The sequence below is a fragment of the Fusarium musae genome, chromosome 4 (assembly GCF_019915245.1).
Source record: "Fusarium musae strain F31 chromosome 4, whole genome shotgun sequence".
In the NCBI taxonomy this organism is placed as follows: Eukaryota; Fungi; Ascomycota; class Sordariomycetes; order Hypocreales; family Nectriaceae; genus Fusarium; species Fusarium musae.
This window is the reverse complement of record NC_058390.1, coordinates 3947825-3973600: the sequence shown is the minus strand read 5'-3', so window position 1 is coordinate 3973600 and position 25776 is coordinate 3947825. Positions and strand designations below refer to the sequence as shown.

Sequence of the window (25776 nt, the reverse complement as noted above, 5' to 3'; positions counted from 1 at the left end):
CTTAAAAATATAAAAAAAGTATAATCCTTTTTAAAAGTAGCTAACTATTACTAATAGTTTATTTAAAGATTTAATAAAATTACTAACTTATTAATAGAACTTATTAAAAAAAGTAAATTATTTAAATAAAATAATAAGGCTTAAAAAGCCTTTATATAACTTAAAAAGGCTATTATTAATAAACTAGTTTTAGCTATATTTAATTTAAAAAAAGAGATTAAATTAAAAATAAATATATTAAACTTTACTTTAAGAAAATAGATTAAATAATAAGATAATATAAGGAAACTGTATTTTATTGCTTTTTATTTATATAAGCTATATACAGTAAAGCTTAATTACTTAATTTATAATAAAGAATTTTTAATAATTATTAACTATTTTAAAGAATTTAAATACTATTTTATAAAAAGTAAATATTAAATTAAAGTTTATATTAATTACTAAAATATCTTATATTTTATAATAATATATAAACTTAATAAATAATAACTATATTATATAAAATATTTATATAAATTTAATTTTATAATTATTTATAAAAAAGAATTAAAAAATAAAAAAATAAATATAATTAATTAAAGACTAGATTATAATACTAATATTATAAAAGTAAAAAAATAAATATTAAAAAAAAATAAATAAAGAGAACTTAAATTTACTTAGTAAATATAAGTATTAAGTTAAATATAAATAGTAATTATTAAAAAGATCTTAAATAAACCTAAAGAATTTATATATAGGTTTTATAAATATTTAGTATATAAATACTAAAAGATAACTAAGACTTTAAAAAGACTTTAATAATATAAATACTAAATTAAATAACTTATAGTAAAAAAAGTAATTAAATAATATAATACTTATATTAAGATAAAGATATAAAGATATAAATTATATAAAGAACTATAATTACTACTAATTATAGAAATACTATAAAGTTTAATTATAATAGACTTTATTACTAAATTACTATTATTAAAAAAACCTTTAATTAGAATCTTTTATAATAGTATTATAATTATTATTAAAAGATTTATAAAATTTTTAATTTATATACTTTATAAAAAAGATATAAATATTAAAAAAATAGCTTATATTTTTTATAATAAAATAATATAAAAATAAAGATTATTAAAAGAAATCCTTATTAATAAAAGTATAATATTTATTAATAAATTCTAGTAAGTATTAATAGCCTACCTAGGAATTAACTATAGACTTATAATAGTATTTAAACCTTAAGTAAATAAATAAATAAAATAAATAAATTAGGTAGTAAAATAATATTTATAGTATTATATTAATTATAAATAAGATAATTAAATTAAAAAATTACTATATATTTAATTAGCTTATAATACTATATATAATAAAAGTACTAAGCTTATACTATTAAATACTAACTTTAGCTATATATTAAAAGTATACTATAATATATAAAAAACTGAAATTATTAACCTTATAATAATAATTAAAAGTAAAGACTTAAAGAATATATATAATAAGCTTTAAATAGAACTAGAGTTTATTAATAAATAAATATAATAATACTATAATTTTAAAAAGTTAAAAAGACTAACTTTTAAGAAAAGAGATATAATATATTTATTTACTAAAAACATTATTATAAAATAACTAAGTTATAAGCTAGATTTTAAGTATATTAAACTTTATAAGATTATTAAAAAGATCTTTAAAAATAACTATAAACTAGACTTATTAATAAAAGTTAGACTTTATAAAATCTTTTATATTATATTACTTAAATTAGTAGCTAATATAATATATATTAAAATTAGTAATAAGCTAAAAAAAATTAATAAACTAAAACTTTATAAAGTAAAAGTAATTAAAGAAATATAAGTAAAAAATAATAAAAAAGAATACTTAATAAAATAAAAAGATTACTTAAAAACTAAAAATATATAGGAATTACTTAAATACTTTATTAATACCTAGTAATTTCTAAAGGATTTTTATTAAAATTAATAAAATTACTAAGACCTAATATATCTTACTTTAATTACTTAATAATAGTAAATTAATCCTAGAATAAACTATTAATAATAGCACTTTTTAAAATAAATTATTTATTATATTTTACTTACTTAAGCTTATTTATTAAGCTAAGGCTATATTAAATTATATTTAACCCTTTTACCTCTACTTAATAATATTATTACCTTAAATAAGTAATTTTAGTAAATTAAGTATTTATTTTATTATAAATATAAATAAATTCTATTTAAAGCTTAATTAACTTATCTTTAGTAACTTCCTTTATATACTTAAAATAACGCTTTTTATTAATAATCTTTTAAGCTAATATTATATTAGTAAAAAATTATAAAATAATAAATTTAAAAAATAAACTAGTAATAATAAATAAGCTATAACTATTATAAAAAAAACTAGACTTAATATAAAGATTATAGTAATTTAATTTTATAGGATTTAAAATATAAAAACTTTCTATTTTATAATAAATATAGTTAAAATAAGGTATAATAAAATTCTTAAATACTATAATAAGAAACTAAAGGGATTTTTAATTATTAATTAAAGTTTTCTTAGCTTTTATAATATAATTAAATATTTTAAAAGGATTATAAAAGTAAGATTAAACTTACTAAAGTAACTAATAATAAAAAATATTTTAAAAATAGGCCTTAAAGATAAGGCTTAAGGAAAAAAGAGATTATATTATAACCTAATAAGACTTCTATATATACCTTATATTTTTTACTAATTAATAGCACTTTTACTAAAGATAATTAATATTAAGTCTTTATAATTATAGCTAATTTAGTATAATTAGTACTAATCTATCTAAATTAATACTAATTTTATAATAACTTTATTAATTATAATTAGTAATATAAATATATATATATATTTATTTAATAGTAAATAAAACTTAACTTACTAGCTATTAATAATACTTCTTTACTTTAATAAGCTTAACTTATACTATTAACTATTAAAAGATATAATACTTTAATATACTTAATATAATACCTTATATATTTTATAAATATAAACCTAATATAGACTAGTTTACTTATTTAAAAACCTTAATTATTATAATTTATAGTTAATAATTAGTTTATTTTTCTATTTTTTTTAAATATAAAAAATATTATTAATACTATTAATAAGCTAGATTTTTTAATATAGCTCTTTTTTAATATCTTATTAATATATTTTTTTTAAACTTATAGCTCTTTTTAATTAAATAAATAAAGCTTTTAAAAAAGTAAGTTATTATTTATAAAATTAATTTTATAATCTTATTTATTATATTTAAAGATTTCTATTTTTAATTTTTCTTTAAATAGTTTATTATATACTTAATATTATTTTAAAATATTTTTAAGTTAATTTTAGCTTAAATTTATTAAAAGAAGATAAAAAAAAAGATAAAATATCTTTATAATAATATATAAGGTATAGCTAATAAGGTCTTATAATAAAAATAATATAATATAATATTTATTTTTTAATATATTATATATAAGGTATTATATATAATATTAAAAAATATAATAACTTTAAAAGTAAGTCTTAAGGTTATATAATACTGCCTTTAATTTTATAATTTAACTAAATAAATAGCCTTAATTTATAAATATAAAAAGATATTTTCCCTAGTTTTAGTAGGCTAAAGGCCTTCTTTATTATTACCTAATTAAAGTAATTAATATTAAAGCTTTAACCTTAAAAGCCTAATTTTAAATAAGCTAGAAATTATAAAAACTATCTAAAGATATTATATTATATAATTAGTATTAATAGCTATAACTATCTTATTATAGTAGTTAATACTTATATAAATAGTAATCTAATTAATATAAATAATCTTAATATTAATAATATCTTTAATTTATATACTTTTTTTTAATATTTAAATATTATAAGTAAAGACTTACTATATATTAATAAATTAATATTAATATAATAAGTTAATTTTATAATCTTTAATTATATTATAAGGCTTTTAAATATATAAAATATATCTATTATACTAACTATTATAAGTAAATTAAAGGCCTTAAAAGACCTAGCTAATTACTTAAAGTAAGATTAAAACTTATTAATAAAGTAATAGGCCTTTATTATAGCTATTAAATTAAATAATAGTAATAGCTAATACTAAATATAATTTATAAAGTTAAAATATATAATTAAAGTAATTAAATTAATAGTATAAATATTATATTATAAGAATTAAAGGCTATTATAAAGTAAAAAAAAGGAAGTAAAAAAGAAAAAAGAGATAAAAAGGTAAATTATAAAATAAAGGTTTTAGTATTAAAAGAAAAACTGTAAATATTAGTAAATTAAAGCTAGCTTAATAAGTTAGTAATAGATTAGATTAAGTTATAAAGTAATATAAAGCAGTATAAGGAATATAAATTAAAAGTAAATATAGCTAATTAATACTTAAAAGCTTAAATTTATATTTATTTTTTCTTTTTATAAATCTTATTTTTAAAAAATACTTAAAATTTCTTTTTTATTTTTTATATCTTTTTTATATTTATATTATACTTTTTTTAAAAGTAATAAATACTTTATTTTATATTTACTTATACTATTCTTTTTAATTAAAGTTTAAGATCTTTTATTATTTATTATAATTATTTTTTTATTATTATTAAAATTATTAAAAAATATAATCTAGCCTATTTTTTAATTAATAAATAGATTTTCTTATTTAAGCTATATTATACTTAAAATTATATATATATCCTTTTTTAAAAGTATAATATTAAAATCTACTTATTAGCTTTATTTTTTAATAAAAATCTTAAAATAATTAGTATTTTAATTTATAATACTATTATTATAGTTAAAAAGCTATCTTTTTATATTAATTAATAAGTAAAATAATAATTTCTTTTTTTAAAGTAATTATAGTTTTATAACTATTTTTAAATTAATAAAGTTCTTTTTTACTTTATAGTTAATTTAAATATTTAGCTATCTTTTTTTAATTTAAACTTATAATATTAAGCTATTTATTAAGTTTACTATATATAATACTTTTAATATATTTATTATTTTAAGTTATTTTTATTTTTATTTCTAGCCTATTTATAGCTTAATTATAGATAATATATAACTTTTCTTAAAGTATTATAATAATTTCTTTTATACTTACTATTATAGTATTTTTTATTATTAATATAATTATTTATAAATTCTTTATTAAATAACTATTTTTAGAAATATTTTTTTAATTTTTTAAATTACTTTATATTTATTTTTTATTTATTTAAATTTAATTTTTATTTTTTTATAAATTATATTTCTTTTCTTATTATAGTTAAGTATTATAATTTATATTTTTTTTATTATAATTAAGCCTTTTATAGTATTTATTATTATTACTTAATTTATTAATAATAGGTATTTTTTTTAAGTTCTTTTTATAATACTTATAAGCTTATTTATATATACTTTATTTCTATTACTTATATTCTTTTATTTCTTATTAATATTTCTTATTTATATAAAAGGTTTATATATTAATTTTATAATCTTTTCTTTTTAAATATAAGTTATTTACTTTTTATTATTTTTAAAATTCCTTTATACTTTCTAAACTTATATTATTAACTAATAGTATCTTTTTTAAATATATATATTTTCTTTAAGTAATTTCTTTAAACTCTTTTTCTATTTCTTTAATTATATATTAAAATTATTTAATTTTATTAAATAGATCTTTATTTTTATAAATTTATTAATAATAAGCTATATTAAACTATAGTTTTAATATTTTAAGATTATTATATTATATAAAAAGTAAGTATTTTTTTATTTTTTTTTTAAAATATAAGTTATTATTAAAGGTTTTAAAAATTATAATTAAAAAATAATTATTATTTAATTTCTTTTATTTATATATATTATATTAGTAATTTTTATATAAAATTTATAAAATATTTTAGTATTATTTATATATTAGTAATATTTATATATTATTTTAAAAGTTAAACTTTTTTTCTTTATATTATAAGTTTATAATATTATTAATATAATATACTTTAATTAATACTAAGCTAATTATATTAATATCCTTATATTTTTTAGCTTTTTATATATAAAAGTTTTTATAATTTAAATATATTTTTTAATTTTATTTCTTTTATAAAGCAGTTTATAATTTTTAATTTATTTTTATTAAATCTTTTTATTTTTATAGTAAAAGTATTATATTACTTATCTAGCTATACTTTTTTTATATTTTATATTTTAATTATTTTTATATTATTAAATATAAAATTAGTTTTTAACTTTATATTCTATTTTTTATACTTTTTTTATAATTTAAAATATAATTTTTATTAAAATATTATTAATAATTTATAAAGTTTCTTTTTACTTATCCTTTTTAAAAATAATTAAGCTTTTTTATTTTATTATTTTTAAAACTTATAATTTTATAAGTTTTTTTTTTTTTTATTTTTTATAAATTTTTTACTATTTTCTTTTTTTCTTTTTTTTTATAAATTAAGTCTTTTTTTATTTCCTTATAGTATTTATTTAACTTAATTTTATATATTATTAAAATTTAAAATATATTTCTTATTTTAATATCTTTATATATAAAGAATTTATTTTATAATTCCTTAATAAAACTTCTTTTATTTAGGTTTTATTTATTTTTTAATATATTATCTTTATATAAAGTAGTTATTTTTATTATATTATATATACTTTATATTATCTTTAGTATTTAAGTTTTTTAAGCTATTTAAGGTTTTTATTATTAAGTTAATTTTAAAGTTTACTTACTTTAATTAAAGTTTTTTAATTTTTTTAATTTTAAATACTATTATATTATATATTTTATTTAATTATAGTTATAATATTTATATTTAAATATATCTTATAGCTTATATTAGCTATTATTAAGTTATATAGCTTTTAATAATATAGGTTTTAAGTATATTTTATATAAAATATTATTATAATAGCTTTTTTATTATTATTTTTAATTATAAAAGTTACTTTAATTATTATTTTATTATTAATTAAAGTAATATAAATTATAGTTATTTACTTTTTTTATTTTATTTACTTTTTCTTTTTTATATTTATATTATTTTTTATTAATCTTAATTACTATAATAATATATTTTATAATATTATTTAATTAATTTACTTTATATAATTTTTCTTTAACTTCTTTTTTTAACCCTTTATAGTAAACTTTTATAAAAGCTTTATTATTTTATAAAGTTTTAAAAGTAAGTTATTAAAACTTAATAAAATATATAATATATAAATAAATTTATTTAAATACTATAATTTTAATAATTACTTATTATTTTTTATTAATTACTTTAAAATTATCTTTAAGTATATTTTTAAAATTATTTTAATTAATAAAAATATTTTAAATTTCTTAATTTTATATATTTTTTTAATTTTTTAAAATATCTTTTAAAATAAGTTTAAATTAATTTTTAATATTTTTTTAAATTAGTAATATAGTAAAAAGTACTTTTTTAATAATAATATTTAACTTAATTAAAAATATATAAAAATATCTTTTTATTTAAGTTAAAAATAAAACTATATTTATAACTTATTCTTTAAATAGTTCTAGTTTAAGTAGTTTAAAAGCTTTTTTAATATCTTTTTTTTTTAAAAAGTTAATATTATTATTAATTACTAGATATACCTTTTAATTATTAATATAGTTTTATAGGTTATAGATAGTATTATATAATTAATAAATTTTAACTATTATTTTTATTATATTAAGTAGTTCTTTAATATAAAAAAGTATTAAGCTAGTATTATTAAATATTTTAATAATATAATATTACTTAATATAAATATAGTATAGTTTAAATAAAAGCTATTAATATATAATAGTTTAAGGTTTTTAAATAAGTAAACTAATTTATATTAAATTTATATTTATAAAATATATAAGGTATTATATTAAGTATATTAAGGTATTATATCTCTTAATAATTAATAATATAGATTAAGCTTATTAAAGTAAAAAAGTCTTATTAATAGTTAATAAGTTAAATTTTATTTAATACTAAATAAGTATATATATATACTTTAAAGGAGTATAGTTATAATAAGTAGCTTATAAGTAATTTTTAAAAATTATTAATAATTATTTAAAATTACTAGTAATTATATATTATTATTAGTAACTATATTTTAATAATTACTTATAAAATCTCTTAGTATATAGTAACTATTATTAACTAAAAGGAAAATATAAAGTATATATAATATAAGCGCTTTTTTTATTTAAGTTATAATAATAATAACTTAAATTTTTTTAAGTATTATTAGTATTATTTAATAAAAGAAAATAATACTATTTTTTTTAAAAAACTTAAAAAATAAAAAGAAAATTAAAAAAGCTAAAAAGTTACTTTAAAAAAATTATATTTAAATTATATTTATATTTAATATATAAATAGTAATTTACTTAAAGGATCTTTTAAATATAGTATATAGCTATTAAAATTATTAAAAAATACTAATATATAAAAAAAGCTTAACTTAATTAAAGAAAGTTTTATAATAATATATATATTAGTGCTATTAAGGAAAAGGTTTAAGGTAATTAGAAAGTAGTAGTAGTATTAAGTTTATAAGTTAGTTATAAGGTTAGAAAATACACTTTGGTTTTAATATAATAAAGGAACTAATATAGGAGACACATTTACGACTATTAATGCCAAGACAGCAAGCCAAACAAAGCTATCCTTAAAGTCAAAGAACATTGTAAGAACTAATAGATATAAATTTCATGAAACTGATGCCCCATAACCATACCCTTGACTACTATATAGCTAAACACCAACAGCAATAAAGCTCGCACCGGCTTCCTTAAAAGATGTGCCTCCCCATGTGTCAAGGCGCCACTCCATCTGTGTTCCCATGACATGATTACTAGAGATACGAACACATGTATGTCCGCCCCTGTCAATATTCAACTTATTCAACGCCAAAAAGATTCTCGGAGGCTCAGTAAAGCTCGGCTCAAACTTAACTGCACCGACCTTGTTGAGTCCGTCATTAACATACAAGTTTTCATCTTCACCAAATGGCCCAATAGCGATACCTGATTTGTTGGCTGGAACAGCGACCCAGGAAACCCCGCATTCTAAGACCTTGCTACTGTCCCAGGTCTCGATATGGAGCTTGAAGCCATTCTTTGTCACGTTTGAGGCGTATGTCTTCACGCGACAGGGTGTAGACTTGTCAATGTCCAGGGCGCTGAAGAACACAACTACCTTGGGTGAAGAAGAGTATACACGATCAAAGCTAATCGATTGGGTTGCATTGTTGGCTTTGGTGGTAAACGAGCCACACTGGAAGTCTGCATCTCCAGGTGGGCATAGGAGCCAGGACATGCCAGCATCGTGACGACCACCGCCACCAGACGAATGAAGGTTCAGCACGGCCTGACTTGGAAGGACAGCTTCAACAAGGGACTTGACTCGTGGGTTGTCAGAATTATCAAAGTCCATAAAGCTGATTCCGGCTGAGATCAATGGTGCTGAGGGATATGACTCAGGGAATTGGATAAGCGTCCGGTGATCCTTCGCACCTCTTCCAGCAGACGCGGCAGAAATGGTTGTGAAGGCGCCAACACCAAATTGGCTACTTGAAGTGTAAGCTGGGTTATTGTCGTGGCCCAAACGGCGAGTCTTCCGTGGCTTTGGATAGATTCGACTGATGAACGCAATGTCCGTTGCGGACAGGTGGGTGTTCAAAGGAACTGAGAATCCATTCAGCGTGAATTCTTTGGGGATAGGGTATGCCATAATGGACAGGCGATCGTATTTGGTAGACTTGACTCCGTCTCTGCGGCGATCGTAGTGCTTTAATACTTGGAAATCGACTTGTTCAGGAGACCAGCCATCTGATCTCTTGTAGGATTCGTACACGACTGGTTTATTCCATTGAATATCAGCGTTGGGCTGACAATTCTCATGGATACATCCAAGAGCGTGACCAAACTCGTGTATGGTTGTCCTGGAGAATTCTTCATCGCTAGTCTTGTCATCAAACCAACCGAAATTCATGGTGGCGTTATTTTTCGGTCGGGTCAGGCAGTCCGTACCAAAAGCTGACCAAGATCCGTCACCCTTCACAAAGCTGATGCGAATCTCCTCCGGAGCCGAGTCCACAAATTTGAAATGCATGTTGGCATATTTGGACCAGACATTGGCATACTGTTTGACCTTTCCCTGGACGTAAGGACTTGTGCCGGGGAGGAAACGCACACGTATGGTCCGGCCGTTTTTCCAGGTTTTATTTACATAGAAACCCAGACGATTGATGGGTTGTATCAGACGCTGGTTGGGAGTGATACCCCCTGCAAGGGCAAGAGGAATGGCCGGAGAATTGATGGCATTCTCCGGGTTCTCTTGCAAGGCGGCTCGGATTTCCTCTTCTGCGAGTTCCTCTGGAACGACTAACTGCGTACAGTAATGGATGTTGCTGTCGGAGGGCATGTTTGGGAAGTCGAGGAGAAGACGAAGAAGAAAACGCACCGAGCTTTAGAACTAGCTCTCTAATACTATAAAAGACAGGTAGCTGGGAATAAGCAGAGTCCCAAGCTATGCGTATAATGAAGACTTTATTGCATTTCTTACGGCGGTTACTCTGCAAATGTGCGGATGCACCTTAAGTCCTCAAAATGGAGGACTGCTGTATTCTACAACAGTCAAGAGCTGGAGATGCCGGCTGAGTTCCCGAGCACAACCACCTTTGCCAGAAAAGGTTGTACACGTCTTAATGCAAGTCAGAAAGGCTTACGCGTCACAAAACTATTGACACAAACTATCTGGTTTAGGGAAATGATAAGAGAGTATGGCGCCGCCGATACCAGCTGAATTGCCATAGGGATGCTGGTTGGGCTATCATGTGCTCAATATTTCAAAGTTAATAAAGCATGTCTTCCCTGAGTTTCGTAGATAGTTGGAAGGGAATGTGGAAGTGACTTGGGAATGTGACCAAATTGCAGGGATAAACACAACATATGAGGTATCTATCATACAGTACTTTTGTCGCAACATGCCGTAGCTTCTCGAGACGATGTAGGTTCATCAGTTTTGGCAGCAATCACATACGGGTAGGAAATGCCGATGATAACAGTACCCGCATTGCAGCCGGCTGTTCCCATTCAAGGACTCAGGCATAGATAATTGCTTCTCAGCCATGACCGTTGTACCGATTATCCCCCTTTCGGGCAGAAGCGGTACACGGGGAAGCAGAAGCAGAAGACAGACTGAAAGGCCTACGTCAAGTTTGAGAGCAAGCAGTTCATAGCAAAGCACTTCGTTCTCGTGTGGACCGTACCTGAGATCGATGAGGCTCATTGCCAAGTAGAGCAGCTCAGTACGGCTGGTAACCAAGGCCCAACGTTTGCATTCGCTCTCACGTTAGTGTCTAACTTTGACCTTGACCCCGATGTGTATGGTATGTTCAAGCCCCCAGGCAATGGCATAGCTTCAGGCTAACATCATTGGTTAGAGTACATCTTTCTGGTCGACAGCAGCGGTAGTATGAGTGGGCAAAGAGCTCAGAATGCAATTGGTGTTGTGAGGGCCATGTTGGGTCTACTGCCTGGACAGATGAATTCGACATTCAACATTTATAACTTCAACACGTCAGCTTCGTCTATTCTCCCCGGCAAGCGGAGCGTCCCATACGACACGGCCAATGTTGCCAATGCTCTAAATCAGCTCAAGACAACCGCCCATGGTGGTACCGACATTGATAAGGCTCTCAAGACTGTCTTTAGCGAGCGAAACGCCTCCAATCCTCGATGCTCCGTCATCGTCATCACTGACGGCCTTGACTGGGGAGTCACTGCCGCCACGAAGACAGTTCAAGAGAATGTTGCCAACGCCGCTGCAAAATCTAAACTCTTGCGGGTTTTCGTCTCGGGCCTAGGAGATGATGTCTCCCGAGGCATGTGTGAAGCTTTGGCGTGAGCTGGCTCTGGTGCTACTGCCTATATAACTGAGTCGGAACTCTACGACGACCATCAGACTGAAAAGGCCGAGACCCTCATCAATTCTATAAATCTTGCACCAGTTCGGGTTCGTTCAATTGATTGGGGAATGGAACTTACTCAACCCAGAACGACTAAAGGTTCCAGTGGTAGGGACCAAGGAGGCGGTCGCCGACAACCCAACCAAAGTGAACTTGGTCCCAGAGCCAAAGGCAGCAACCTTCGACCCACAAGCGCACTTCAACAGGCCCCCAAACCTGGGACTATGTTCTGGGCCATTCGCAGCTATTGGTATGCTATCATCAGCGGTACATTCAAGCCCGACTTCCAGGCCAAGATAGTGTATGAGGTTCCTGGTATGCACACTGGCCCCATAACGAAAGAGGTTTCATATACCTTTTCAACACCCTCCAACACTTCAACACCCTCCAACCGTGTCATCCATACTCTTGCTGCACGAGCCCTGATCCAGACGTTTGAAGACAAAGCTCTTTCGACCACCGATCCTGATGAGAAGTATGCGAACGAAGCTGAAATTATCAGGCTTGGCAAGACCTACAGTTTGGCCAGTACGCAGACATCCTTCGTTGCCACCATGAACGGAACAGGTATTCGTACAAACGTTGCTGGCAATGCCCCTGCTAGTAGCCAGCGTCTATTGTCAAGCGTCTCCCTCAGCAATCAATCTGATCTTGGGTTCGTAGCCACCCAAGCCCCGTCTGGAGGAGCATCAGTTGGAAGTTACTCCTTGGCATCGGGAACAAGTAACAGATCTTTGGCGCAACCCAGAATGATGAGGATGGCCATAAGCAGCAACACCTTTGAAGATCCACAAGACAACCAAGATTCTCCAGAAGAGGACGATTATGACGAGGACGGAAATGCTGCCGGAGATAACCTTTCTCTGCTTATTGATGCTCAGGAGGGTAACGGTCTGTTTGATTCAACTGTTGTCGAAGCCAATGTCTTTCCAAGCACCGGCATCCCAGAAATCCCAGCCTTCATCACAACACTCCAAGGCCGGCAGAATATCAAGGAGCAAATCTGGCTTGCGATCTGCGTCATTGCCTTCTTCCAGAAGAAACACAGTGACCGCAGAAATGAATGGTCTGCTGTTAAATCTAAAGCTGAGAAGTTTGTGAAGACGACATTGTGCTGTATTTTTGGCCTTGATTCCGGCCAGGGTGATAGTATTTTTGACAATTCTCTGGATGACGCAGAAGGTTACTTTTATTGATCTAAGGAGGATAGGGTTCGTGCCTGAGCTTGATTAATATGCTTATGGTTATTATATAACTGTCTTTACTTTATAAGCGTACGCATAATCCTTTTATTTATAGGCTAGAAAGGTATACCAGTCTCCGATATTCCTGTCCGGAATGATCAACATAGGGCTAATGGTGATCAACCGGGGATGCGCAGCGCGAGGCGGCTAATTACTGCGTTTGGCTAGTGGGCGGATTTTGTGAGTCTGATGAAGGCTTATGAATGGCCAAGTATCTGGTGAGAAGTACGGATATACATGTGCGTAATAGGAAATGTAAAAGCTCTAGGGTACAACGAGAAGATCTATAGAGTTTGTAGCGAGTTTCCATTCACTAATCGAGTAAATGATCAATATCCGCTTACACTTAATACATGAATCTGGGGTCTTCTAGCTTTATGAAGTCAAAGAGGCTGACCTTAGAGGCATTTACAAGACTATATATCTAGGGGAAGCCTTTTTATTATTTTTTCTAACTCTTGACCTACTAAGGGCTACCTTGGATTATTCTTTAAATAAATTATATAATACTTTCTAATAACTTTAAGGACTCTTAAAGTTTATTAAGAGTAGGAGCTTATATTTAATTAATAACCTCTTTCTATATCTTAGGAAGCTAGAAACCCGACTCTTGAGGATACTAAAATAAACTCAGGAAAGAGTGCCCTATAATTAGATTAAATTTAGCTGAAAACTCATATCGTTTATGGTTAAGATCCTAAGTTTTCTTACGGCCTCCCCTCACCATGGTAGCCCATTGGAGACCACAAGGCGTGGGGTCTATCTTTATATCCTCCTGATTTACTTCTTTCCTCTCCTCTCGTGTGTGTGAGGCGCGTGATGTGAGCCATCAGCTGTGGGGACTATCAACTCAAAATAACACTCTTTTCCTCTCCTGTCTCCACCAGCTGAAGCAAGGTTATCCGCCACATTTACAATCTCACTTGTGGGCCTAGGGGAGGAAGTAACACTCGAGACCTTAAGCCTAATTAATAAAAGGATTTAGGTGATTTAGTATAAATTTAGGATGAGTTTAGGATACCTTTTATGGAGTTTATTTTGCCACCCTAAAATCAGGTCTTGTGTTTTCTTGCTCCCTAAGGTGGGCTCGATTGGTGACTTATAGCATGTTCTCACCTCCAAGTTTGGCCTGGATCCAGAGGAAATCGCAGGTGTCTTTTGCCGGTTTTACATAAACGTCAGTGTAAACTACCTTATATCAAGAGCAAGAAGTAATCCATGAGCTTATTTCTTTTAACATTGAATATGGGTAGTTATGTTTTCTCTGTTTGTCCTACCATGCCCATTGCTTGGCATAAGCAGCCACTCAAAAAGGTGACACATGAAACTGGAAATACAGGTATTCAAGGCTGGAGGTGCTGCGCTTTGCCATCATTCATGCGTATATCGCATTTCGCATTACCCGGGCAGCATATCATTGGTACTGTATCCTGTCTTCGATTGCATTTGTTACTATGGGTAGAAGGGTAGGCAGTCAGGTTTCTCCAGACAAGGGAACTCCAAGCTTAATGGAAGAAGTATGGTCGCGGGCTCAAGGCATGGACGCTGCTGTCTCTCTACTGGGTTGTGGCATTCTATTTGAAGCAAAGAGGCGTTATTAATTGGCGTAGATGTCAGTGCTCCTTGCAGCCATAGCGCGAAGCCTGACATAAGCTGCATATTTGCCAACAGCCTGCTTCTCAAATCTTAAAATAAGGCTGTGAAAAAAAAAAATGAAACTTGGCTCTTACAATAAATTCCAATCGATGTGCTGCTGTAGGCCATTCGACCTCCTCCACTACAAACTGCCTCCCGTGTCCTCTATAAAATGTTTTCATCACTGAGGCCTCCGCCTTCTTACATCGAGAACGATCGTGAACGACATGAACGGTCGATCGCTGCTACCGACGACATCATGCTTCTGCGCCCGGATGAACGCCGTGAAGCTCAGACGTCTCAGAGCTCTGGTTTGGCTAGTGATGAAGTTAAGCCTGGCATGAAGCTCCCGGGGCTTGCCTTGATCAAGCGCAGCATTGACGGCTTCTGGAAGGCTTGGCAGGTGTACAGACATAAACCCTGGAACATGTGCCTCTTGGTCCTTGTTGGCATTCTCTTTGCTGTTGGTCATCACCTGTTCTACCTCCACCTCAATGGCAAAGAGGCTGTCAACCAGTCTCTGATGTTACGGTACGGGACTATCGTTGCATTCTGCGCCAAGGCTAGTCTCGGTACGGCTGTTACTATTGCGTTTCACCAAAGAGCCTGGAGAGTGGTCCGAAATAAAACTGCCCGGGTTGAAACCATCGACTCGATATTTACCGCCAACTCGGATATCTTCTCCCTCTTCACCTGGGGCTCTATCCGTAAAGCTAAGGTTGGGAATCTTCTGGCGCTTTACTGCTGGGTCACTCCTCTTGTTGTCGTATTGACCTCTGAGACTTTGTCGGTTGTCGTCGGTGTTTTTGAAGAAACTACGACATGCCCGTCTATCCGGACTTTGAACTTCGAAAATGAGGAGAAGATATATTGGAGGGATCCTCAGAAGATAGATGACCAGCTTCTGATGTCCATGTCCATATGGAATTCGACTGCTGTCGCTGGCCTGACCCCTTCCAACGCTAACGCAAATGAATTTGACTATTACACTTCTTCTAGCCCGCTGGTCGACAACTTTATTACCATCAAATCAATACTGATGGGCGAGGCCATAGTCCGCAAGGAGTCGGCGTTTGAGATCTGTGGGGAGGGGTGGAACTGTTCCTATGTCATCAACTTTGTTGCTCCTGGCTATAAGTGTGAGAAGCTAGCATATGGAGTAGATTCTGAAGTCAAGAAGCTTGGGAATGCTGCAGCACCATTCAATACCTCTGTGTTGGCGCCAACAGGAAACCTGACGTACTACGCCGTCAACGACCGAGGCGATTATGAAAGCCCCCAAATGGAGTCTGATCTTTGGGGGAGACCGAAGGCACGTCCTCCATATCCGGTCAACTTTGGAGCCTTCAGAACGGAGCCTATCATGTGGATTGGTTATGCAACAGTGGATGACCTTTCAGTCCCTCAGCCAGATATGCCAGGCACGGAGGCATGGAAGAAGGCATATACACCCGTTATCATCGGGTGCGAGCATTACGAAGTCAACTACACGGCCCAATTTAATTACACAGGCGGTGCACAATTTGTTGACATTAAGAAACGCGAATACCTAAGAAAGGTGGTTGACACGACTTACATACTGGAGAAAGACCCCGACAAGAGGTTGAAAGACCGAACACAGGCCGTCCCTCACAGAAACTACGTATTCCCTACGGACGTCAGAAGATACCGCCGAGTAGCTGCCTATCATTCCATCGGCTCTATGTTGAGGCAATGGCTCAACGGGACTACCACAATGCCGGATTACAAGATAAGTTCCAAGGTTGTGTCTACGCGGTTGCTCACGCGGGTTAATTACCTCCCCGTCAAGAACCTCGAGCAAGAAATCCGGAAATTTTATGAGGACAACATCATTTCTATCTTTTCAGACCGTTCCTTCAATGTAGTCTCGTGGGCGGCGAATGGGAAACCATCTGGTGTTGCCAAAGGAGGTCCTTCAACGGCCTATCCCTGCCGGCGTCAGAGGATAGCTACTTTCTTTCGCTACAACATGGCCCAGCTTCTTAGCGTATATGCGGCAAGTATATTTTTGGCGGCCATTGGCGTGTTATTGGGGTTGCAGGCTTATCTTGAGGAGGGTACTATGCGCGATATGAAGCCGTCCTCGATAATAGAAGCTTCGCGGGCGTCGAATCTTGATGTACTGAGGGCTCGACAAGGAGGCGGTGTCAAGATTGGGTACGGACTTGTTCATGAAGAAGCTGGTAGGAGTGTGAGAAGTTTTGGAGTCGAAGGGAATGTGCAGCAGTAAAGGCGAAGGGCGAAAGATGTGTTTGTTGCAGTTGAGACTTGTGGCTGAGAGCTTAAATCAGCAGACAGAACTTAGACCAAGGACGACTAGAACACGGTGGGTATTATGCTTGCTTTAATCATAGAGAGGGGTATTAGTCTCCAAAGATCGAATTATCCTGTAATAGTGTCTATATGGGCATTGGAGGGTCACCGGTGGGCGAACAGCACCGATATACGGCGCTGATGGGAGTCTTAACAGTAGACATAAGTCGAAGACCATGCAAAAGTTCTCCACGAGTCGGTTTGACTTGACTCTCCAAAATACAACAGACATATTCGCTGCTGTTAGTACATTAGCTCGAACTTCACTACTCCGTATCAATGTGAACTTACTGTAAGAATGGGGTGGGCGGGCTGTTTAACCTGGCCCATGCGATTGATTTGAGATGCAGAGCCAAAATACAAGTATCGAACTCGTCTTTTAATAACTGTTACTTAATTTTTGAGAGCGCCTAGGCTGTATTGACGCTTCCCATTGTTGAGGATAACTGTCAATATGCTCATAGCGAGTGTGCACCAGTGGCGGCCATTTGTCCCGTGTAACGGTCAACAGCCACCATGTCCTCTATAGGACCCCTGCCATATCACTTCTACCTCTGATCATAGCACCGAGACCGTTTTCAAGGCTTATGTCTATTAATTATAGGCTTTCGGCCGTTATTTGCTTGTACACATCGGGCATCCGCTCTTGCCAAATCATGTCCTGTACTGCCGGCACAACTTGTCTGCCAATCAGTGTACGCTGGTGTCCTCCCAAGCAGAATGTAACACTATTTCTAGAGGTAAATTTACTCAATTGGTCTGTAATCCGATTGGACAATTCCACTGTCGGTCATTAGTCGCATGACCCTCGGCGACAATGAATCCGTCTACCCATTGCAGATCGACAACACTTCCGAATGCCTGCGTTTCACACGACTACCAGTCCTCCGAGAGTCCTGCGGGGACAAGAAAACAGTGAATCTTAATATGGGGTATCAAAATAAACTCAGCAAGAGTTATCCTAAGCTTAGGCTATATTACCCAAGTCTTTTTGTCATTTAGTATCGAGGTCATGTTTTATTTCGTCCCGTAGTCAGCCTACCGAGGGCTGCCTCCCCGCATATACATCCCCCTCTCAGGGTTTAGAGTAGGTTGACTGTTGTGCCTCAGAATGATGTCTCGGCAGCTGCAGCATTGGCTCAAAAGCCGCCCATGGCCCGCGGCCTTGTGTTCTAGCGCATCATATCGAACCACCCCAGACCATTCTTTAAATAAACTGCGCAATACTTTCCAATAGCTTCAAGGGCTTTCAAAGCTTGTCAATAATAGGAACTCGTGTTCAATCGAAGTACGTATTGAGGTGATCTTCGGTTACTCGGCCGTTAGTGCAGAGGCTTATACACCCATGATACGAGTACGACAAACCCAATGAAGAACAGCCCTACCATCAAACCCAAACCACAGCAACCAGAAACAAAAGGGTCCCTTTGTTTCATGCAGTAGCTCTGACAGCTGTCGGGGTTCCGGGAGTGTTTCGGACAATCCACGGAGTCCGTGCAACACCAAACTCCGCGCTCCACGGCGAGCGAATATGGGACAGCGCGGGGACGAGATATTATGTAATCATTCATCGGGCTTATGGTCTAGGGGTATGATTTTCCCTTCGCATCTTTAAATCGACGCTTGGGAAAGGTCCGGGGTTCAATTCCCCGTGAGTCCATGGTTTTTGCTGTTTGTGGTGATTCTTTTTGTTAGTTGTGATTGTGGTTAAAGATTGCCTTCAGGAAATGGCGATAGCAGTGAGAGGGAGGTTGAATGTTAAGTCAGACCAAGGTTTAGGGAAAAATGATGTTAGAGTCAAAGCTCCTGACACTGAAATAACAACTTCAGATATCTGAGCGTAGGCAACAGAGTGAGAAGTTTTAGTGCATAGCCAAAAAGAATCACTATCAGATGGACTCACGGGGAATTGAACCCCGGACCTTTCCCAAGCGTCGATTTAAAGATGCGAAGGGAAAATCATACCCCTAGACCATAAGCCCTATCATTGGTTAATGATTCGTTAAGGGAATACCTCTGGAATGCGTCTATGATTTGGGTCCGGACGGAAAGACACAGACACGCTTGTCGCGCAGAGCTAGCAATTGTTCCCATGAGAAAACAAGACGATTACAAGTTATGCCATAATTGGGTAATAGTTAAATTTCGAATTGGTGAGAATTGTTTAAGCGAAAATCTGGAACATCATGTTGAGCGATCGAGATTCGAGATGCTCAGAAAAGCAACTCTCCATGGTGCTACGTAGCACAACAACACAAGTCGCGTATTATCATCATCTTGTCTTGGAGCGAGTAATGTCTGGCATGCATCAATCACACAACTCGCGAAGCAAATACTGATAATTCACGTCATGGATCCAATTGCCAAAACTACAATCTACTCGCTCTCATCAAACCTCAAACAATAGCGCTGCGTTCATGCGTTGTCCCAATATCATCCAGGTGTAGGGTGGTTCATCAAACATGGAGATGCCTGCACACAGAGGAATAATAAGCTTAAAAACTAACAGAATCCTGATTTGGAAAAACAAGGGTTCACAAGGCCAAGAGATTTACTCTCCAAAGTATACGCCAAGATGTATTCTCAGCCTGTGGTTCAGTGAAGGTGAAACGGCTGTCCTTGTCTTTATCTGGAGAAGCTGTGATGTAATTATTGCGGGTGGTAATCTAGTGGCGTTGGCTGGTGACTACAGAAAGGCTCTTCATCTATCATATATCCGTGATATTACGTTATTTCCGTGAGCACTCAATGTCTGATGCATCAGCAGACTATATTCACAGTCATCATGAATAATGCTTTGCTATATTCCCGCGGATATACAGTGTTTTCATCCACAGAGAGTCAGAGAGGCTCAATGGATATCGCGGATGTCCCGGCACTAAACGACCCCTGGGCGCCAAACCTTTTTATCGGGGCTGGAGATTACTGGCCATAGCGGCATCGACTTGTGACGTAGGGGGACCCACCACGGCACGACCTGATTAACGACCTTTACGTAGGGGGACGCTATAACTCTACTAAACTTTTCTTGTTTTGAGAACTAAGTGGCTGATCTTCACTGACAACTGACAAGCGGTTAATCAAGGCCTCGGGACTAGACCCGAATTGCTCAAGCTGTGACGACTGACTAATTCCAGTATCACTCCCAAGTTTACTTTTCTCACCTCACCTCATCTAGACTCCCTTTTTTTATTTTTTATTTATTTATTTCCACGGTTTCTCTTCTGCCATGCTTCTTCATGGGCATGGCTTCCAATAATAATCGCCTTCAGCCCTCGGGCCATCTCAACCCAACGGGCCATTTCAACAATCGTCGGTCCCCAAGTCCCTCGTCCTCACGTCCCGTGCCTCCCGATCCCGGAAGTCCAGGGCCCATCGAAGAAACAGCATCGGATTACTTCAACCCGCTGAGCCAAGCGCCCTCAGCGCAATCGCAGACATCGCTATCGTCATTCCCGCGCTTTCCATCACAAACATCCCTCTCGGCATTTCCATCCTATCAAGAAACCTCGTCGAATTATCCACAGCAGCAGACGAGACGAAGACCGCCGGTCGATCAGGCTAGGCAGCCTAGTATCCGCATCCGCCGAAACTCAAACGGGTCGGTCTACTCGAATCATAGTGTGACGAGCCAATTCGATGGGTTCAGCGACGATGGCAGACCGAGGAGCATATCGCAGCCTGAGCGCGCGAGGGTCTCGGATGGACTTGCTCGTCATTCCAGGAGGGTTCCGCAGGTGGCGATGCCGCGACTTACAGAAGAGGGAGGACGGCCTAGTCTGGCTGAGTTAGGCATCAATAGCGATGATCAGTCTGCTCCTTTGTCGCCGACGGCTTCGCTTCCTGAGGAGAATACAAATGGGAGGGGTGGGCTTGGTCGCCTGCGAAGGGCGAGCCGGTTCTTATGGCCCGGGCATCGTCGGCAATCTGGCGAGGATCAAATGGGTGTGCCTATGGGGCAGCAATATGACGATCGTCGCGATGATGAGTACGACCAGGAACTTGTGGACTGGCTCGATGTCATCGGTAAGAACATTCACGTCCACTTTCACGCCATGTACATCATCTTCTAACAACCACAGACCCCGAAGTCCAAACCCTTTCAACACTTACAAACGTCCAAAACTCCCTCTTCGTTCCCGATCTCGGAAAATGGGTCAACCGTCGACCGACCTACGCTCTATCCCGACACGATCCCCAAGCAGACTGGGCCCGAGGCGCCGTTGAACAAGAACGACGTCGCGAAGCTGCACTGGAAGCACAAGAGACTGCTACGATACCGCCGATTGCAGAAGCAGAAGCAGAAGAGGAAGACCAACCTCGTCTTCCGCAGCGAAGCAACACTATCACCTCCCGCTTGACAGACTCGCACTACGCGGCGCTCCCACATGGAACGAACCTTGATGGCTGGACGCCAGAAGAAAAGGCCGAGTTGGATGATCACGTTCGCCACATGCTGCACTCTCGCCGTGCGCGCTTCAAGCGTCGCATGAAGGGTTTCGGCCAATACGTCAGACGTCCCCTCGGTTTCCTCGTCACTCTCTACGCCACACTCATCACCCTCTTCGGTCTCGCTTGGGTTCTCTTCCTCATCGGCTGGATCTACGTAGGCGAGAAGCAAGTCTACGCAATCCACGTCATCGACAGCGTTCTCGTCGCGCTCTTCGCCGTCATGGGTGACGGCCTCGCGCCCTTCCGAGCAGTCGATACATACCACATGTTCTTCATCTGGCGCTTCTCGCGATTGATCAAGAGAGCTGAGCAGGGAAAGAAACCAAGGAATAGACTACAGAAGAAGCGTATTCCGCCGGGCGTGTCTACGAATCCGGAACATTCGCATTTGACGGGCCATCAGGCTCGTGCTCTCCTCGAAGCTCAGGACTATAACCCTGAGAGAGACGGAACGGTCGGCACGATTGATAACCAACCTCAACCGCACCCTGAAAGCCCTGAGACTGTTGATTTAGAAGGCGCCAAGTCCAACAGCCCCGATTCAGACATGCCCGCTCTGACGTTTGCTCAGTTCAAGAGCCTGCAGCACCATCAGAAGAAAATGGCCAAGTCACATAGTTTCTACAAACCCAACGAGACATTCACCCACTTCGCCTTCCCCCAAAGATACCTCATCGCCATTGTCATCCTCCTCGACTGCCACTCCTGCCTGCAAATATCCCTCGGCGCATGTACCTGGGGCATCGACTACCACACGCGTCCCTTCGCGCTGACCACCGTGATCCTCTGTGTGAGCATAACCTGCAACATCACAGCCGGTCTGCTCATCAGCATCGGCGATCGCAAGACGCGAAAGAAGGACGTGTGGGAGCTGTTGGACAGACAGGAGCTGACGCAGGATGCTATAAAGCATATGAAGAAGAAGAAGGAGGAGGAGGAGAAGGAGAAAGAGAAGGAGAGGGGGTCGGATAAGGATGGGGAGTCGAGTAGGGGTGATGGATCGAGTAGTAGGACGTCGAAGGAGTTTAAAAAGTTGGTGAAGCAGAATAGTTAGGGGGGTGAAGATGAAGGATGAGGATGAGGAAATATGTGGATATGATGATTACGGTTAATAAATAGTCGATACCAACTTAATTTAAATAGATCACGAACACGCATACCTGTATCAGACCCTCGCTTGGTCTTCATGCATGTCATCAGCTATAGTCATGTCGTCTATAGACACCCCTATGTCGCTTATGAGTACCAATCCACTGGGAGTTGGCATCTCCGGTAGTTCGGTCCGCTTATCTGTCGATCAGACGATGATGGGCCAATGCGCCTGATTTCGGTAACCGTATCTGATTATGCTCATGCCATGAGAGATCTACGAAAATTCTAGGTGACCCCGCTTGGTGTTTTGTGGTATGATGAAATGGCCTGTGCCTCGGACGACTGTGGTTCAGTGATGTCGTCAAAGTTTTCAGTTATGAGTGACGATGTAAGTGCGTAGGACAATGGAAATGTGAGACGGAGGATGGTGTAGTGAAAACGAGTGTAGCAGATTCGGAGTGAGCTCACGGTAGACAAGCGATGTGAATTAGTACCATCTCGTGGTCTTCAATATAGCATTTGTAAATAGTATAGTGTAGTATAGCATATCGACATAATCATCGACCCTTCAAACATTTTTCTCTTACACACACATCTTTCCTCATCCTCTTACATTTTCATCATCATCATATCCAACTATGAGGAAGCGTTCTGGCCGAAACTCGAAAGCTGATTGGTGACGACGAGACCAGCGACACTGGCAGAGGTGAGAGTGGCGAGAACACCAGAGACGAGAGCCGAGACAGCAAGCTTGGCAACATCACCGCCGCGAGAGGGGGCGAGCTGGCTGAGGATACCGATCTGGATACCGAGAGAGCCAATATTGCCGAAACCGCAGAGGGCGTAGGTGGCGATGAGCTGGGAGCGGGGGGAGAGGCCGTAGAATTCGTTGTTCTCGGGGGAGGGGTTTGTGAGGAGAGAGAAGGCCTTGTACTCGTTCTAGAATGTGTCAGTATCTGGTCAAGAGTAAGAAGTAGGAGGAGAAACGTACGGTGATGATCTTCTCGGCAATGAGCTTGGCGACGGGGAGGATGTCGCCTGTGCTGTTGGTTCCGTTGGTGCGGGATACACCGAGGAGGAAAGACACGGGGAAGAGAAGATATCCGAGAATGAGCTGGAGAGTAAGAGGAGTGGGATCGTTGATGTTGAGGTATCGTCCCCACCAGGTCAAGAGACCGTTGATGAAAGCGACCAGAGCAATAATGCAGAGAAGAGAGCAGACAATGGTACCGGCGATCTTGATTCCGAGCCAAGCACCGTTAGCGAAGGCGTGGAGGGCGTTCTCGGCCTTGTGCTCATCATCATCGGGGATGACTACACGACCAGCTGTGAGAGTCTCCTCAGTCTCGGGATATCGCATCTTGGAGATAGCCAGAGAAGCGGGGATGGACATGATGCAGGATGACACAAGAGCCTCGCGGTTGAGACCGAGACCAATGTAGCCGACAAGCACAGATCCAGAGATGGTAGCGAAACCACAGGTCATGATCTGGTGAAGCTCGGCCTTGGTCATGTGAGGAACGAAGGGACGGACAAGCATAGCTGACTCTCCCTGACCGATGAAGGGTGTAGCAGCAGCGACGACGGCCTCAGCACCTGAGACTCCGAGACCCCAGAAGACAAAGGTAGCGAACTTGACGATGAACCACTGGACGAAGCCGATGTAGTAGAGGACCTGCACAAGGGAGATGAAGAAGATGATGGCGGGAATGACACCGAAGAAGAAGTTGCCCGTGTTGGCGACGTCCTCGCTCGTCAGGAACGCAACACCAGCTTTAGCAAAGCCCAGAAGATCAGCAGCGCGGTCGGCGATGAAGCGGAAGATGTCGTATCCAACCGACGTTCGCAGCACAAACAGACCGATAACATACTGCGTGAGCATGCCGCCAATGACAGTGCGCCAGTTGATGCGCTTGCGATCCTTGCTCGTAGCCCAGAGAATGAACAAAAACACCACCATGCCGAAAAGACTAACGGCGCGATTCTCACGGGTATTGTCAGCGACCTCCTCCGAGACAAAAGCGCCGATGAGGATAGCAGCTACAGTGACGGTAGCGCCAGCGAGCGTGCGCAGATGAGCGGGGATGAGGTCGTACACCCTGACAGCGGTGTTGAGCCAGACCTTCTTGATGATGTTGGAGACATAGCGACTAGGGACGTGGAAGAAGATGAGACGGAGAGTGATGGCGAGCCACAAGAGGAACGGGACAACCCAGTTCTTGTCGTCGCGGTGCAGCACGAGAGAGGCGATCCACCAGCCGGTGAAGAGGCAGAAGATGAAGAGGTGGATTATAGGGCGGCGGTAGCGATATACAGGGCCGAGACGCCTGCGCCAGCCGACGACAGCGGGGCCCTCAGAGTGGGAGTTTGCGCGGGCGGATTCGTCAACGACGCCAGCTTCGTGCTTCTCGTGGTCGCTGTAGTCAGGAGGAGTATGCACGCCAGTCTTTTCCTTTTCAGCGAGTTCGTGGGAGTGGCGCTGGGGAGGGACTACGCCGGGCGCGTCTGTGGTGCCGGTTGTGTAGACGGGATCATCGTGGCCGGGGGCGTCGACGCGGGGAGAGTGGTGATGATGTTGGTGGTGGTGTTGGTGGGAGGGCTCGAGAGCTGGGTCTGGATTATGGTGGATGTTTGAGTCTGCCATTTTGACTCTATAATTGGGGTATAATAAAAAAAGAAAGGGTATGAATTTAGAGGTGAGACCTCGGAGCTTCAACAGCTTGAGCAGTGAAGCACAAGAGAAAAGAAGCGAGAGAGCCAAGGACCCTGAGAAGACAAGGGCTTTTGTTCAGCAAAAAAAAGAGAAGTCTAGCCCTCAAAACTGGAGACCGGCTTGAGAATGGAGTCAGACGATGGAGCAGACTGAACTGACAGAAGAGATACGATCTTCGTGGGTCGACCAATTTTTTTTTATCTGGGGATGCCTTGACTTTTTGAACCCATCTTTATTTTTTTTTCG

General features: G+C 36.1%; 5 protein-coding genes and 2 non-coding genes across 7 annotated transcripts; 4 read left to right on the top strand and 3 right to left on the bottom strand.

Annotated features, from left to right (window-relative positions):
* Window positions 1-8843: 8843 nt before the first annotated feature.
* J7337_006153 (uncharacterized protein) lies at window positions 8844-10514 on the bottom strand (the record flags this gene model as incomplete). The annotated part of the gene is made up of 1 exon (XM_044823817.1): window positions 8844-10514. The coding sequence occupies one exon, from the start codon at window positions 10512-10514 to the stop codon at window positions 8844-8846; it is 1671 nt and encodes a 556-aa protein (XP_044682308.1).
* Window positions 10515-11567: 1053 nt separating this feature from the next.
* On the top strand, window positions 11568-13256 carry J7337_006152 (uncharacterized protein; the record flags this gene model as incomplete). Its single annotated transcript, XM_044823816.1, has 2 exons — window positions 11568-11995; window positions 12149-13256. 2 exons carry the CDS (start codon window positions 11568-11570, stop codon window positions 13254-13256), a joined length of 1536 nt encoding a protein of 511 aa, XP_044682307.1.
* Window positions 13257-15111: 1855 nt separating this feature from the next.
* Window positions 15112-17190, top strand: J7337_006151 (uncharacterized protein; the record flags this gene model as incomplete). The annotated part of the gene is made up of 1 exon (XM_044823815.1): window positions 15112-17190. One exon carries the CDS (start codon window positions 15112-15114, stop codon window positions 17188-17190), a length of 2079 nt encoding a protein of 692 aa, XP_044682306.1.
* A 1655-nt stretch (window positions 17191-18845) lies between these two features.
* J7337_006150 lies at window positions 18846-18933 on the top strand. The gene has a single exon. It is a non-coding gene; the product is annotated as a tRNA-Ala (tRNA).
* Window positions 18934-19167: 234 nt separating this feature from the next.
* On the bottom strand, window positions 19168-19255 carry J7337_006149. The gene has a single exon. It is a non-coding gene; the product is annotated as a tRNA-Ala (tRNA).
* A 1761-nt stretch (window positions 19256-21016) lies between these two features.
* Window positions 21017-22779, top strand: J7337_006148 (uncharacterized protein; the record flags this gene model as incomplete). Its single annotated transcript, XM_044823814.1, has 2 exons — window positions 21017-21299; window positions 21356-22779. 2 exons carry the CDS (start codon window positions 21017-21019, stop codon window positions 22777-22779), a joined length of 1707 nt encoding a protein of 568 aa, XP_044682305.1.
* A 674-nt stretch (window positions 22780-23453) lies between these two features.
* On the bottom strand, window positions 23454-25461 carry J7337_006147 (uncharacterized protein; the record flags this gene model as incomplete). The annotated part of the gene is made up of 2 exons (XM_044823813.1): window positions 23454-23756; window positions 23809-25461. 2 exons carry the CDS (start codon window positions 25459-25461, stop codon window positions 23454-23456), a joined length of 1956 nt encoding a protein of 651 aa, XP_044682304.1.
* Between the last annotated feature and the right edge of the window lie 315 nt (window positions 25462-25776).